This window comes from Taudactylus pleione, unplaced genomic scaffold (assembly GCF_031769625.1).
Source record: "Taudactylus pleione unplaced genomic scaffold, aTauple2 ptg000129l, whole genome shotgun sequence".
NCBI lineage: Eukaryota > Metazoa > Chordata > Amphibia > Anura > Myobatrachidae > Taudactylus > Taudactylus pleione.
The window spans coordinates 1135868-1153488 of NW_028284531.1; the positions used below are offsets into that span (position 1 = coordinate 1135868).

The 17621-nt window shown below is 42.7% G+C and overlaps 1 protein-coding gene across 1 annotated transcript in view; it reads right to left on the bottom strand.

Annotated features, from left to right (window-relative positions):
• Positions 1–17621, bottom strand: part of DMXL2 (Dmx like 2) — a 178916-nt gene that overhangs the window by 100661 nt on the left and 60634 nt on the right. The window contains exons 8-11 of the mRNA XM_088472781.1: positions 12194–12371; positions 6565–6739; positions 2575–2781; positions 1979–2241 (exon numbers count right to left, since the gene is read on the bottom strand). Coding sequence (XP_088328907.1) covers positions 1979–2241; positions 2575–2781; positions 6565–6739; positions 12194–12371 — 823 coding nt within the window. The remainder of the gene's footprint in view (positions 1–1978; positions 2242–2574; positions 2782–6564; positions 6740–12193; positions 12372–17621) is intronic.

Genomic DNA, 17621 nt, shown 5'->3' on the forward strand with positions numbered 1-17621 from the left:
CGGACCTTGTACTGACTGGGGAAGTCTGCTTCCCAATTGCCCACCCTTGAAATAAATATGGCAGAGATGGCCCGAACAAACTTCTCATGATCTGTGCAGTCTTCGCTATGGCCTGGTTACTCCTGGGCCCATCCTGCCTGCTGATAGATGCTACAGCCGTGGCATTATCCAACTGGACACGCAGAGGCCTGCCCCACAGTTACAGCTGAGCCTGTAAAAAAGAATCCAGATGCCCATAGTAACCAGCAGATTAATGGCAAGGGGCGGCCTCCACCTTGGACCAGACTCACTGAAACTAGAACCCCATTGTGGCATCCTTCGTGACTAGGGTCCAATCCCAGATCTAGAATGTACAACCCTTGAACAAGTTGGAGTAAAGCCTCCAAACCAAGGACTGGGGGGGCGGAAGTGATAGAGGAAACAACTGCCTGTCCAGGTGGGATCAGATTTCCTCCAATGCTCCAGTATATGATTCTGGAGAGCCCTGGAATGGAGGTGAGCAAAAGGGACCGATTCGAAGGAGACTACCATCTTCCCCCACCAACTGCATACACCAGAGGATGGACAACAGGTGGGGATGCAAGAGTGTCATAATCTTGTCTTCTGGATGAAAAACACACACCAACAGGACATGTCGAACAGAAGCCCCAGGAAATACTGGAAAAAAAAAAAAAAAGTACCAAAAATGCTCCTAGCTAAAATCTTTGTGCCTCTCCTGCAGACAATAAGTGCAAAACTGGATAGCTGGAAACGATGGGAGGGCTTTGAGGGGGGGACATTTAGCGCCAATAGTTTTATAAAGGACCTACTCCTCAGCCTCTCTTCTAAACCCACAGTCTGCAGTGTCCCCCAGATGAGACGAATGAGGAATGTATTGCAGATTAGTCAGACTATTATGAGCACCAACTACTATAATGGTTTCATTTAAATGTAAAAGAATAAAAACAATGAATTCACAATAATTTTTTTTTTTTAGGAACTTGTATTTATGTGATAACTCCATGTTTGTTTCTTATCCTTGCAAGCTGCACACAGCAGCATGTACGAGCTAGGAGGCCCTTGAGCAAATCTTCTGTTTTCTTTTCTCAGTGCATAAAATGGAGAATGCCTCCAAGCACATTACTGTGCACCAGGGACAAGTGAGCATTAAACAGTGTTTCAGCATTAGGAATAGAAGTCTTGATTCTGAGGACTTCATATTTTGTTTTGCAGTAATGGAAAAAAAAAATGGTGTGAGGAAGGAGCACTATTAAGAACTGTCAACAGATCTCCAGGCTCCTAATTTACTCCTTAACACAGACAGCAGAACAATAGCACTTCAATTAGTTAATGAACAATGTAGAGAATGATACCAAGGGGAAGATCCACTGACTGCTGAGAGACCCACTGTCTCTGTAAAGTCCAAACAACTGATAAGGAGGTACTGTAAGGTGGAATAATGAGGACTGCAAATGCTTCTAGCTTGTAATCGTAAAAGCGTTTCTGACTTCCCATTTCCAAGTGCATGCATTCATAAGGCCATCATATAATATGAAGAAAACAAAAATAAGTTAAATGTAATATTGGTTTTTGTGATTGTAGTATGTCTAGTTGTGTGCAATCTTTTTGCAATATGCCTGATGATACAATAATATGCTTTGATGTTTTTAAGTTTTTTAGAATATAAGATATTGAAGTGGCCACTTATCATTTGCCTTTTCAATTTTATTTTTTTATACAGTCCTCAATTTTGCAGCTGTCATTCTAAGGATGCGGACTGTACTAGCGTGTAGGAGTGTCCTGCTAGAGATGCAGGACAAAAATGCAACTCTCAATTACTGCGTAAACAAATTTTAAAAGAAAACCTAACACTGAGAACAAAACAAAACAATTGGTAGTGCTTTTCGGCTGCACAATAACTCCTGTGGTCTTTGTGCCACATATAGCTGTAACATGTTTTTCAATACAAGGTTCCTCTGCAGACAACTGAAAATTTTACCTTCACTTGTCTAAAAATTCCAGGATTGTACTCATCCAAGTAGTTCACATGCCACAATAAAAACGTGCCATCCACAGGGTGAATAGTGAAAAGCATGTCTGCGTTCTTGTTCCATTCTGCAAGAAGGGCTTCAATCTTCCGGTCTAATAACACTGTAGGTAGAGGTAGGTTAGCACTAGGTGAAGAGACCTTAGTCATCAAATCTCTTCCTGCTTCTTCATGCTCAGGAGAGCCAGCCAATGATCCTCCACCCTCTGGCCCACCTGGAATAAAGAATGACACTAGTCTGTAGTAATCCAATGATTGGCATGTTGATTGTATTGGTAAAACAAATAAAATATATTTTTTAACAATATATTTATAAAGGGGAAATGAATTAATGTGAAGTCATCATTAGGACTGAAAACAATTATATATTACAAGACGTCAATGAGGTGTTATCCAAAATATGACTATTTAAAAGAATGAAATGAGTTTTTCCTTATTGTTATTTAGGAAAACAAGTATTTTCTCCATCAATTCAGTTTCTTATGTGCTATCCTTCACTAAAGTATACAGTGACCTTTTATCCCTAAAGCACAATATTATATACTAACCATTATCCAGTTTCATTAACAAACCATCGTCATCTTCTTCATCTTCCGCACTGTCTGACTGCTGCTCCACAGCAATTTTTAAATGCTGTATAAATATTTCAATCGATGATGTAAAATGCAATTCCTTGTTATTAAGCCAATGAACTACAAAGCCCCCGGACCCTTCGTCCAGATTAAAGGCTGCTCCGGTCATTACAGGAGGAATATCTGTAAAGATATATGGCACAGGTATTAGCATTTTGGTTTCACAACACTGTTGTCATGAATTTGATTTCGACCAGGGCCCTATATGTGCAGAATTTGTATGTTATCTGAGCTTGCATAGGGGCTCTGGTTTCTACCCACTGTCCAATAATATGCTGGTAGGATAACTGGCTTCTGACAAAATGGACCCATGTGTGTTTGCATCAGTATTGCATGTGAGACAGACTGTGAGCTTCAATGTGGCAGGGACTGCATGTGCTCTGTACAGTGCTTTTATATAACCAATAATGATAATAGGTCAAGCCTTCTCAAATATTAGCCAGTGCTTACTGATTGTAACTAGGCAAAAGTACATCATCAGATTAGTATGCATTGCTGGCATACTAAATAACTAGCACCACAAAAGTCATCCACGCTCTTAATTTTTCCAGTTTAGAGAATAAATTTACCCTATTCAGCAATAAAAGACAGTGAGGTCACACAAATTCTCTGAACTCATAAGGCTGGTAACCAATACAGAAATAACTGATGATCCTCTCGTTACGCTACTGCGCCTCCCCATGGTAGTAATCAGCAAGCTCAACATCACATCTGAAATGCTATTAAATCTCAAATTGCTAGAGAGTGGAAAAAACATTGTATACTGTATGTTGCTTCTATGGATTATACCACAGGTCTGCTTACCGACAGGGTCAAAAACTTTCATGAGATTTCAGAATCTTGGTACTCTCACTAACTTCCTACTCTGTGGCACCACTTAAAACCCCTGGTTTAAGCTTTCCAAACAAATGGGTGAAATCCTAACTCCCTGCAACCTCCCTATTTAGCCCATACCTTCCAGGCTCCTAAAAAAACCTATCATATCCTGTCCCTTCTGCACTCTCTCCCACAAAATATTACAAAAAAGAAGAAACTTTAAAAACAAGCACTAATATAATTGAGGGCCTGATTCAGATAAAGACGCTCTGAAAGAGCGCTCGCTCTGAATCAGGGATTTTTTTATTTTTGGGTGCAGCCTCCTAGTCGCTCGCACAGCTGTTGCGAGCGGCCAGGATGATGGTCGCGATGGTCAAGACCATCGGGCTTGCGACGAGACCCTTGTGGTAGGGTCTCATTCCCGCAAGCCCCAGTGAGCTTTTGGCTCTAATAGAGCCGGAAGCTCTCCCACTGACATCACTGGTGATGTCAGTGGGGCCGCCCACAAACGGCAGGTGATCGCTTGGGAATGCCTCCATTTGTGAAGCCACCCCCCCGCCACGCCTACAAAACGGGGCAAGCTGTCGATCAACATCAACAGCCACCCCTTTTGTAGTGAGCCACGGAACGGGTGCTTTTTGCGCTCGCTCTGGGGCTCGCACACGCCGCACGTGCGCACTGGCACACCATCAACCCACTTGCGAGCGGGTCTGAATCAGGCCCTGAATCCGTTATTTTTCACATTCTTCATTGAGCCATATTTTGCATTCATTCCTATGCACTATTCATATATCATATCATTCTGTGAAATGTGTTATTAAATTTGTATATCCTATTCTTATGAATAAAAAGACTTAAAATAAAAGTCAGTAATGCTGGGGCTAACACTAGACCTGATGACAGGATAATTTTTTTGCGACACATCATTGTTAAAATATTGATTCACATGTAACCAGAATCCTACACATATTATATTTATATATATACTGCCTATTACCCTTAAGTTCTTTTTACATATTCTCCCTGAAATTGTGACACACAAATGAGTCCTGACTCCTGAGACACAAGCTGGAAACAGCAATAGGGCAGATTTAATAGAACTGTAATAGACTCTCTCATTTATCAATGAGTTGTATCACTCACCACGAGTGATGAAAGTCGTTGCATATGATAAATGGTGCTCCAGCCAATCAGGTCATCTGTTTGAAAAAATTACAGTTGGGAGCGAATTGGCTGGAGCACCATTTATCATATGCACTAGTTGTGAGCGATAAAAACACTGACGCCGGAACGCCAGCCCGAACAAGGGTAAGTCCGGGACGCCCTTAGCGTTAGCCGTGGGGGTGTGGGAACTGGGGGGGGGGGTTGGTAGCCCGGGGAGGGTTAGGATGCGGGGTGGTGCGGGTTAAGGTTAGGCTACAAGAAGGGATGGATAGGATTAGGGAGGAAGGGGGATCGGATTACGGAGGAAGTGGGGGGGGGGGGTAGGTATACTTACCCAACCCCTGTCGGGATACCAACCATCGGGATGCCGCTCTCGGTATTCTGACAGGAGGCATCCCGACAGCCGGCATTACATACCCATTCTGCTGTAACCAATAACAAGAATAGAATATATACAGTATGTATTAGTCTATATAATAAGCATATCTGTCTGTGTCTGTTTATCCTTTATGTGCGGCCAGAGTTTTGGACCTGGTTCCATCAAATTTGGCATGGTGGTATAGTTTGACCAGGATTAGGTTTTTGCTTAGGCTTGAACTTCGTCAGGGCCACACACTGTCACACAATCCCTAAAAATGGGGACACTCTTAAAATACACATGTTCCAGGCTGGCTCAAGTGAAAATTAGCAGTCTGACAAAAACCTCTGTGAAAGCCACAAAAGTATCCTTTTAACCTCACAGTCTGAGCAAGTGTCAAACGGTATGACTCATGCAAGTTCATGTTAAATCCAGAGTTAGTCCTTTTTATATTAGTCAAGCCCTCTGTGTTTGCATGCAAGGGCGTAACTAGTACTTTGAGGGCCATATAGCAAGTTATTAAAAGGGCCTCCCCTCTCCCCCACCCCTAAGGTAAACCCCCCCACATATTTACCCCCACACAGGGCCCATTTAGATTATGCTACACAGTAGTACCTTTATACAAATTATGCCACGCAGCAGTAGTGCCCCTTATACATTATGCCACACAGTTATGCCCTTTATAGATTATGCCACAAGGTAGTAATGTCCCATATAACACTATATCCCACACAATAGTAGTGCCCCTTACACATTATGCCACATAGTAATGCCCCTTACACATTATGCCCCCCCAGCAACTCACCTCCCTGTGTCCCTCCAGCATCCTCTCGCCTCCCCCTGTGTGCCATCAGTAGCCAGGAGGTGTGGAAGATGTGCTGGACCGCCAGTTAATTACAGCTGGCGCACTGGCAGACATGGACAGACAGCACCGGTGCAATCTGAATCTGGTGCCATTCGCGAGCCAATCGGAGCTCGCAGAGCGGCAGCCAATCAAGAGCCTCCATTGCTGATTGGCTGCCGGTCCGCCATCTCTGATTGCCATTGCGCCAGCTGTAATCAGCAGGTGGGCCGGCACCAAAATATAAACTACTGACAGCCGGGCTTCCTCGGCAGCCTGTCTGGACCGACCCACATTGTGTGCGTGACTGGGTGCAGGGGGAGCGGCAGGTCACAGAGGCAGCTCGGGCACCATAGCAGCCACATCCCTAGCACCCACGGTAGTCCTGCCACTGTTTGCATGCATGTTAGCAAACAGTGGGGTCCTTTTCAGGATCAATGGATTGTGATTATAGGCGAGGACAATGTAAACAAATATAGGCTGCATGTGTACTTCAGCGTCCAGTCTTCAACCCAGGCAAAGCTGAGTATCCCAGGTAGTCTAAAATAAAGTAAACTAGAGAGAAATATGCAGTCATCTTTATCTGTACACTAAACCCATATTTTCTTCTTGATCATGCCACAAAACCACAATGTAAAAAGGCAACACAGAATATTCTTTAAAACATGGAAAAATTGTATATGACAATCTTGCAGAAAGGTTGCATACAAAAAAAAAAAAACTTCACCTGTGTTTGGGTTTATGCTTGCTGCAATGTGAAAGTGGCACAAGGAATTAGCATGATGGGAGATGTGTCTGTGGGCCTCCTGCTGGCTAGGCTGACTGGGTAGCAGTTCTGTGTGAGCGGCCAGAACAGAGGACCGTCTTCTGCCCCTCCTCAAGTGTTTTAAGTGATGAATTGTCTGAATAATAGTGGAAAAGAAAATAACAGAAGTTTGAATGTTTTACAAGTCCTAAAGATAAATTAATGCAAAGCATAGCAGCTGCCTTTTCCAAGTCTGAATCACACATGCTATTATATTAGTTGAAGAAGGAGTGATGGTAGGGTATTAACAAGCACAAACAAGCAATAATCAACAGAGTACATCCAGTCTCATGGGGGTACCCAATTAGCAGCGATAACGATAAGTTTTCTCCGAAGAAAACTTTTGGGATCATTCGCCCGAATTTTACACTTATCACATTTTTGTACGTTCCCATTTTTCCTGCTATCCTATTGCAAAACCAGAGATAACCAACCAATTTGCACGATAATTCTTGCACGGATGACAGGTGGTAAAATCAGCCCGGGCTCCAAAAAAAGGTAAACTAAGGTAGGGTAATGTTATGTAAAGTGTGTTAATGGCCATAATCCAAGGGGTTTCTTAAATTGTGTCAAATGGCTGTTCCATGCATTTTTCAGTGAAAAAATTATAGAAAGCAATATTTTTTGCCCAAAATAAATGCTGTAGTTAAATTAGGTACATTAAAATGGGTGTAAGTATATTTGTGTGTCATTATAGGGCTTTTTACATTTTTTTTTTTTTTACTAAAATACACCTGTCCCTTGCACCTGCAATGTTTAAAACACCTGTCCCATCCATACAGCACCCTCATATACCTGTCCCACTACTTTAAACCCATTTTCCAACACTTTTTACTTTTACACCCCAAAAATGACATGTCATTACTGGCCAAATTAAGCCAATTAAAAATATATTTTGCCTTCTAGCCATTAAGGAGGGTGTCCCAGTGGTTCTGCACCAAGTTCCGACATTTTTAGCCAAAAATAGGGGTGTTGCACAACTTATTACCTGCTCAGAGGTGGTGAAAAGAAATTTGCCATAAGTTATATACCAGTTTTGGCATATGCGAATACAGCGGCTAATAGTATAACCCAATAACCATTTTTGAATAAAAAGTTTTCATTGATGAAAACTTTTCGGAGAAAAATGGGTTATAGGGGCTAATTGAATACCTCCCTCAGAATCTCAGAACAATTTTGTTTTACGAATATTTTCTCCAAGACAGCATTAAATTGAAATCACTGGTTTGTAGGGCACCTGAGTTTGGTGACTTGGCACTAACGTGATATCAGTACTAATCCCACCACATCTCTCTATGCTAACCTATAACATGGCTTGAATGTTACACCTGTAGAGGAGAAGCTGGGCTAAAGGGCTTGCATTCTGCTCCAAATGGAAATCTGTCAGGAATCGATTGCCCATGCAAAAAATCAAGCACAACACAAAACATGTTCAGAATTCTCCTACAGTCACAGTATGGCGTAGGTGAGATATAATCCCCGGCCTACAGTATTAACTACGTTTATTGTTGGAAACAAAGGACTTGTCTGATAAAGCCCTTATCCCAATAATATTATCCTATACCTTAGTTTAAACTTTCATCTGCCTTCATCAAGAAATGACACAGGCTACATTTATTTTGCCTGTGTATAAGTTGTTTAGTAATAGACAGGAAACATTTATTGGTGTGCATAGCCTAACAGGGAAGGAAGCCTAGGTTATATCCACAAACAATCAAGCAAAATTAATTAAGTCTAGTAGCTGTTAGATCAAGATTTAAAGGTTTCATGAAAGACTGACCATGGCTTACAATATGCTTATTTTTTATAAAAAGGTAATGCCGCACATCCACTACCCGACCCAGGGAAGACAGTACGATTACGACATAGTAATTGTACCCCATCCCCTGCAGTGCCTACACTGAACGATCAGTCGTTTGCATGCCCGATTTGTGCCCGATTAATGAGCGATTGAATGATAACTATGTCGTTATCGTTCAATCGTTCTGTTTAATCGGGTAGTGGATACCCACCTTAAGGTTTCACAAGTCTGGAATATAAGATGAGAGTATTAGATATAGGAGGGAAATATGTGCATAGGTAGGTAACTGGTTGAAGCATAAATTACAAATGTCAGTAATACACATAGCATATTAATATTCTGCTAAATTTTTTAATGGTGTACAGTCTACTCTGTAGAGGAGCTAAAAAGTAAGATGCCCATATATACGCTGATGACAAAGTAGTAACTTGCTACACAAAGTTTTACACAAAATGGACATAGCAGGAGACATTAATCCATTCCAATTGCACACTAAATGGAATACAACTGGGGAAAACAGAGATAAGATTTAGGACTACTAGTAGACAAAAAGGTGAAAAGCAGAACAGAGCTCCTGGCAGGGGCTGCAAACAATAGAATCCTGGGATGCATAAACCGGGGGGATAAAAATATGTGATGCAAACATAGTATTAGCATTGTACAAGACACTAGTTAGACCACATCTTGAAAATAGGGTACAATATTGCTGCTTACTGTGACACAGGACAACTTGATATAGTTCACCGAAGGGCGACCTTGTTAGAAAATTAAATGGAATGATTAAATTATTTTGAAAGTTTAGAAACTATGAAGTTGTGGGCTCTGAAGAAAGGCTCTTTAGATACAACTTAATTTATATGTAATTCAAAGTCAATTCAAAGATATGTCTAATTGTGCATACAAACGGTCCAACTTGCTTGATCATCGATATCGTTAAACGATTTTTTCTACTTTGAAAATGAACGATATCTTTTAACGATTTCATGAACGATCATGAACGATTTCATGAACGATCATGAACGATTTCATGAACGATCATGAACGATATCTGACAGTATTTAAATGATGAAATCGACCAAGTTGGCCTGCATGTACGGTCAACCTCAGATATCGTTATCGTCCATACGGCCACACGCATCGTTCATATCGTCCTGCAAAGTTGGACCGTGACAAAAAGTCAACGTTATCGTTCATATCGTCCTGCAAAGTTGGACCGTGTGTATGCACCATAAGAAACCTTTCGTATCAAGAACCATACAGAGGACAGTAAGTGTCCACATACATCTATCCTACAATACAAGTCTTGCTACACATAACGCAGGAGTTCTGTGTGACTAGGTAGCACCGAGCGTCTTTTCGTGCAACGTTTTACCTTCAAATGCATCTTATTCGCACAGCGATGCGAATAGTTAGCACAAGCAGCTTCTGCTGATTAAAATGTTATGCAGCATACCTATATTCTGTGTGCAACTGCGGGTGTATCTGCATACGAAACGCTACGTTACAGTCGCTGACACTGTAATGTAGCGTTTTGCATGCAGATACACCCGCAGTCACGCCACTGCATGGCGCTACTAGAAGGGCTGGATGTATGAGGACACATCTGCACATTCAAAAATAGTACAAGAAAATGGACTGGATGTCTATCTTTCAAGTAATGGTAACTGTAGCTATAATTAGAAATTGTTATAGTGAATGATACAGGACATTTATAACATTGGCAACTGTCAAAATAGGGATTTTGGCCCTCATTCAGAGCCGTACGCTCTGAGCAGAGCGCACGCTCTGAATGAGGGCCGGGCTCCATTTTCATGGAGCGTCCTCCTGGACGCTCGTATAGCTGTGGGTCACCACCCACAGGCTATACGAGCGTGCATTGTGATGGTCGCGATGGTCGAGACCATCGCGACCATCGAATTTGCGAGCCGGAGCCTGCGGTTGAGGTTTTCAACCGCAAGCTCCGGAGTGATTTTGGCTCTATCAGAGCCAAAATCACTCCCACTGACATCACTAGTGATGTCAGTGGGCCGGCTTCTGACGGGAGGCGTTCCCTTAGGAACGCCCCCGTCAGGGAGGCACGCCCCCGGCACGCCCACCAAAGGGGGCGTGCTGTCAATCAACATTGACAGCACGCCCCCTTTGATCGGACACAACGAGCGAAGGACTTTCCTTCGCTCGTCGCGTCTGGCGCATGCGCACGACGGAGCTCCCTCCGTCGTGCGCATGCTCAGTCCATAACATCGACCCACTTGCGAGCGGACAGCCGCTCGCGAGTGGGTCTGAATCAGGCCCTTTATCTTTTTTCCCCTCGACCAACAAAATAATGTTAATTTATCAAAGGTTAAACTTGATAAATTGTGTCCAACCAGCTCCCTACACCTAAGCCTCCCGGGGGGGTGCCTGACCTAACCTCTCCCTGGGCGTGCCTAATCCTAACCCTCCAGCCTAGGGGTGCCTAATCCTAACCTCCACCCCAAAAAATCTAACGTTAACCCCGCTAACTGTCCTAAACCTAACCCTCCCCCCGGCTAACAGGATGGGCGCCCCGGATTTACCTCGTTCGAGCACGCGTCGTCCTGGATTCCGGCAACGGGATTATGATAGGCATCGGTATTTCGACGCCTATCATAAATCCTTTGCCTGCATTCTGCAGTTGGGACTGTGACCACCCGGCGTACACAGATCTGCATTGGCAATATATGCATCCAAGTCACAACAGGCATAAGTCACTCACTTTTACGCCTAGGTTTTTAATCATATGTTTTATTTGCAAAATACATATTCACTATTAGGCATTGTTAAGACTTTAGAAATCTCTGTAATACAGCAGAAATATCTGTCTTGGGTACACACACACACACACAAAATTGTTAATACAAGCACACAAAAGCATTATGTATGCCAAGCATTAGCAATGCATTCACAATTAGTCAACAACACTTGTTGACCAAAATCATCAATGTGGTTGCACCTACTCTTGACAGCCTACAAATAATGTATATTTATAAGACATACAGATGTGTCCTCCTCATACACCTAGCCTCAATACGCCTTGCGGCACTAGATGCAGCACCAAGCAGTGTAGAGTGTTTTCACACACAAATGTGCCTTAGCCGAGTGTCAAACCGCAAGACTGTACCAATTAATTTGTTATGAGACAGTTGTATATCTGTGTGCGACTGAGTCTGTATATGAAGCACAACGGAACTAAAAAGCTGCGGCCGCTGCATCGTAGCACTTCATATATAGATTCAGAATCAGTCGCACACAGATATATGTGGTGCATATAAAAATAATCAATGTAGTCTTGTGAAATGGTCTGTTTCATCACATTGTGACTAATCTGTATTTGTGTGTGAAAAAGACGCTTGGCGCAGACAGAGTGGCACGTGATGTGACCCACGGAGAAGGGCTGTCTGGAGCGACTGCAGCAATAGCGTATGAGGACATTTCAGTCTATGCGCCCGTTAGCCGGTCTGCATGTTTTCGCAAACATACCCTTACTGTGCTCACTCTATGTTAGAATGCCCCTTCCCTCCCCTCCCCTGTCACACCTCTCCAAGTGCAAGTAAATACCACAATCACACAAGTCTGCGTAGGTGCATGTAGACACGATACACAAAGTGGCATAGAACTCACTCTGCATCGGCCCCGACATCTTCAGACAAAAATACTTGAATATTTCCAAGTCGCACAATTTTTATACCAGTCACAACAAGAAAACAGATGTAAAAGTGTAAGAAATCTCACCTCAAGTGCATGCTCAATCTTATCCTTCTGCTTCCCTGTAAACGATAAGTTGCTGCTGGAGCTGCCATAATCAATTATTTGGCCTCCAAGTAGGCTATCCTCTGGCAAAAGGGTCTCTGCCCACAGGCGACAAATGCCATCCTGACAAGATGTAAGTAAGACATTGCACACAGAGCCCCTGAAAGAAAATGAGACCTACACTAAATGCGTTTATGTAACAGAACCAGGAAGTAGGGGGATCAGGAAACTCAAATTATGTTTGTTGGCAAGCAATAAAAAAACTAAATATTTTTTAATTAAAGCATTAAAATCAGAATGATAAATATTCTAGGAAAACCAGTTACTGAGAAATAGCATTAGTTTATTTTATAAACTCAGAATTAAATGATTTCAAATATGGTGCTTTTAAAGTTAAATTATATTATTAATAAACCAATGAACAGCATTCAGCTCCAATAGTTATGTAAATGTTGCCCTGGGTAAATACTATGCACACACACTGCTACGCATCTCTTCACTCAAGTCTACCACCAATCCTACTAATTCTCCATCATCTCCAATCCCAATTCTTTTTCTCTCTCCTATTTTTGTGTTCACCCATGAGTCCTCTAGAATGCAAATGAGCAGTCCCCTCTCTATTTCTGTAATCTGCAGGTTATAATTACGCATTTGGGGCGCTGTTCCCTGCCTAATTTTAACGTGCATCGCCTCCGGTCAACTTGCTCCCATCTCTTTCCAGCTGCTGCGCATTGTTTGGACAGACCAGTCTGATTCTCTGACAGGTTGCCATGACTGCCAGGGGCGGGGTTCGGATGTCAGGCATGGAGCGGCAACTTTAAAACAGGCCGGACAGCAGTCCAGGCACAGTGCGGTCGGTTCTGAATTGGTGATTGGAAGACACCACATCCATCGCAGCTTGGTGTTTTGTGACAGCTTCCCTGCTGTGCTGCCCAGATGACGATGTATGTGTACTACATGGCTTATCTTCAGCAGGGCTAGTGACTCCCTGCAACAGCCCATGTTTTCTGGCTTCAATCACGCGCAGGTGACTTACTCTGCAGAAAAATTATGAAAACGTGAGCTGCTGGGGGGAGGTGAACACCGGGTGGGGAAGCTGCTGCTGCAGGCTAATAAAGGACAGAGTTTGCCTGTCCATACTGACTCATGCCCACAGTGAGAGTATAGGTTGGTTATGTATCCTGGGTGTCCCCACTATGTACAAGCACAGCAGTTGTCTGCACACGCTGTACTGATGCCCACACAGTGGGCCTGATTCAGAGCCGGACGCTCTGACAGAGCGCTCGCTCTGAATCAGGGACGGTCTTTTTTTTTTTTTTAGAACGGCCTCCTGGCCACTCGCATAGCTGTGGGTCTCCCACAGCTATGCGAGTGGCCAGGAAGATGATCGCGATGGTCAAGACCATCGGGCTTGCGACAAGACCCTTGTGGTAGGGTCTCGTGGCCGCAAGCCCCAGAGAGCTTTTGGCTCTAACAGAGCCGGAATCTCTCCACTGACATCACTTGTGATGTCAGTGGGGCCGGCCCCAAACGGTGGGCGTTCACATGGGAAATCCTCCGTTTGGGCAGCCACCTCCCAGCCCGCCCACCAAAGAGGGCGTGCTGTCACTCAACATCGACAGCAAGCCCCCTTTGGTGCGAGACCCGGAGCGACGCATTGCCCGTCTCTATCCGGGTGTCGCGCATGCGCATGACGGAGCCGGCTCCGTCATGCGCATGCGCTCTGGGCCACCATCGACCCGGTTGCGAGCGCTCAGCGCTTGTAACTGGGTCTGAATCAGGCCCAGTGTCCAATTTGAATGCCCCTACTCACTGCAGGAGATGCCCATACCCCATATTAATCATGAGTGTCTTCCTTGAGTGATCTATAGCATGCACACTAGGCTGAGCATGCCCCCCAAAGTGACCTGACCTCTCCCGAGAGGCCACACCCGTTTTTGGGATGCACGCATCAAAGTAGCCCTCCTGGGATGTCAGCACCCTGCCCTAAAAAATTCCTAAAGTGAACAGTATAGATGTAAAGTTGTGAACTATTCAGTCTGTCTATGTACTAAGTAATATTGCTGCATGTTCCATCCACTATGTAAGGAGCTACAGAGCCATTGTGGTGCCATACAAATAAAAGGTAATAATACAGATTTATACAACACTGAGGTTGTAACACTGCAGCCTGGGCATTAAAAAGGTTAAATGTTTGTACACCATAGTAATACCTAGCTGAAGCATGAATAAATAAGCCCACTTTCATATCAGCAAATGTAGGCAGTTTCAGGACTTAATTCACTTGTGTGCACAGCCTGAAATCACACAAGTTCTACAGTATATACAGTTTCAGGGATGACTTGAGAAAACATGTTGTAGATCATGTGGATCAATGAGCAATGTACCCAATTAGCATTTACATGTGCATGTCAGAAAAGGGCAGTCACAAGACAGGTTAGAATATGGAACTATGTGCTATTGGGTCTCGATACAAGCTTAGTGAAAAGACCAGGCGAAGCCTGAATGCTGCATGCATGATTCAACATCCAGTTATTCAGGTATTTGCAGATACCATCAGGTTACAATCAGCGATGACTGACTTGAAGATTAGGAGTATATTTTCTAAAGCGTCTTGGTGTTACCCATCAGCTATCATTTCTCTATTGCATCCTAGAAAATGATAGACCTAATCTGATTGATTGCTATGGGCAACAACTCCACTTGACTGTTTTAGAAACTTTAGTAATCTACCCCTAGGATGGACACCACTCACCATGGGTTCCGGACTAGAGACAGACAGTATTTAGTTAGACAATGGGGGTATTCAATTAGGCTGCGAAAAGTCAGGATGACTTCATTTTCGCCTTTTTCAATTATCCCCGTATTCAATTTCAAAGACTTTTCGCAGGTTCGAAATGTCTTTGAAAAAAAACGGGGATAACTTTTCACCATATTTTACATGGCGAAAAAAAAGTGCAGAATTGGGGTTTAGGGGTGCAGGCTTAAAAAAAATAGCCTGCACCCCTGGGAATGTCATTTAAAAATAAACTGTGTCAAAAAAAGTTAAAAAAAAAAAAAAAAAAAAAAAAATCGGGACACCCCAAAAAAATTTATTAAAAATTTTGGGTGAAAAAAAAATAAAATAAGGGGAAACAGTTTTTAAAAAAAGGGAAATAGGTTTAGGGCTATGCTGCGGCAGGTGTTTTCTAGAATAGGCCATTAGTGGCAGGTGCATTTTTGCTGAATTTTTAAAAAATGACTTTAGGGACTTAAAAATATGCTAGTACCAATTTTCATGTACCCCAAATTTGATGGGACCACTTAAAAAAAACCAAAAAAAACCTCCTAAGTGCTCTTCTACATCACTTCTTCAATGTCGGGAAAAAACACCTGCGCGACTATTTAAAACCCAACTTTCTTCTGCAGGCAAAAACGGGGGTACCCATAGTGATCCCCCATGTCTGGACATCTTTAGGGGGGTCCCAGGCACATTTCCCAAAAATTCACATTTTTTTTTTGTAGATGCCAATTCGCCGGGTCTCGTTCTCGCTCATTTTAAATTGAATATGGGGATAAAGCGGGCACCCGATACTTTATCCCCAGAAAAGCTCTGATGTGGAGCGAAAAGTCAAGCACAGACTTTTCGCTCCCATATTGAATACGGGCCAATGTCTAGATAGACACCAGGTGTTAGACAGTTAATAGTTAGACAAGGATAAAAGTTTGACACAGACAAAAGTCAGACACACTAAAGTTAGACATGTAAAAAGTTCGACAGGTACAAAATATCGACAGGGTCAAAAGTTCGACATGAAAAAGATTGACACAAAAATGGTCGACACTTTTTTTTTTAGGGTTAGGCACTTACCCCCACGGTTAGGGTTAGGCACTAGGAGGGAGGGTTAGGGACCAAGGGGAGGATTAAGGTGAAGATTAGGGCTAAAAGACAAAAAAAAATTATTGTTGACCATTTTCATGTCGAACTTTTGACCCTGTCGACCATTTTACATGTCTAACTTTAATGTGTCTGACTTTTGTTTGTGTCTAACTATTGACTGTCTAACATCTGGTATCTATCTAGACATTGTCTAACTAATTACTGTCTATCTCTTATACCACACCCACTCAGAATGCATCTCATGTCCAGACATTTTTTTAAAGAAAAAAAGAAATAGAAGATGATCCTTCGGTAATCAACAGCATCAGCTGTTACCCTGAATTCATTACCCTGAATACGCTTACCATATACAGACTGATATCTTATTGGTTGCCATGTGTGACAGCACATCGTAGATCTTTGCAACATGGTTATTAAACAAACACCTGGTCGCTCTAAAAATCAACTCATACCAAAAACAAAAATACCATAAGTCTTACACCTGAACAGTGCTTAATGATATATTTTTTTTTTTTTCTGGATCCCCAAATGAGGTTGGTCACAACATGATCTATTACATCTGATAACCCGGTAGCAAAAAAAAATAAAATAAAAATATATTTTGGACACCAAAAGGATTCTTGATCCACCACAGCTCAGCAAACGTCAAATACAGTGTTCGCATGCGGCATGTATAAAAATATTAAAATAGAATATAAAAAAAGTCCGTAAAGGTACTAGACAATAAAGTTAAAAATTTTCTCTCTTGTTCATCCACTCTCCCGATATACATACAAAAAGAGTATATAGAGAGAGGACACAATAGTGTAATACGTTCTTTCTCAAAAGTTGTCTGTAGTTTTCTTAATCGTTTCTAAATATCGGATGATTGCGTACCGTACTCACCTCTCTGCGGTATATATTCCACCCGTAAAGGTTTCTTTTCTTGTTCCTTTTGTTGGATATTGGATGGTTCTTCCAATAAGTTCAATACAGGAAAGAAATAAACAAATACAAAAATGTGTAGTACATTCTTTAGCTCATCTAATATACGTAACTATATCCACCCCACTTCCTGCATGGTCAGGGAGAACGGTGCAACTGACGTGAGGCCACTGCCAGCGGAAGTCGCGTGCGTTTCATTGCGATGGAACGCACAGCGATCTTTTTACCAGTTGGCTCCATTTTCGCCCTCCAGTGCGGGCAGCACCTAGAGCAATTTGTCCAACTTCGATCATGGTCAGTGAGTATGGTGCTTGTAATGCGAGGTGACTTCCAGCGGAAGTCTCGTGCGGTCCACTGCGATGGAATGCACAGCAATTATCTATCCCTAACACAGGAATGAGGGATTATTTTATTCATTTTATTTATATGGGGAGGAAAGACATGATAGGATATTAAGTAAAAAGACCAATAAAAGTCCCTCATCCATGAGAAGTGGATAATGATCCTAATCCGCCCCCGGAAGTGGGAGGGGTTTTTGTAGTATTTAAGGTCAGTTCCCAGCTCACAGCCTCACACCTTGAGACAGACATTTACTTGAAACGCATT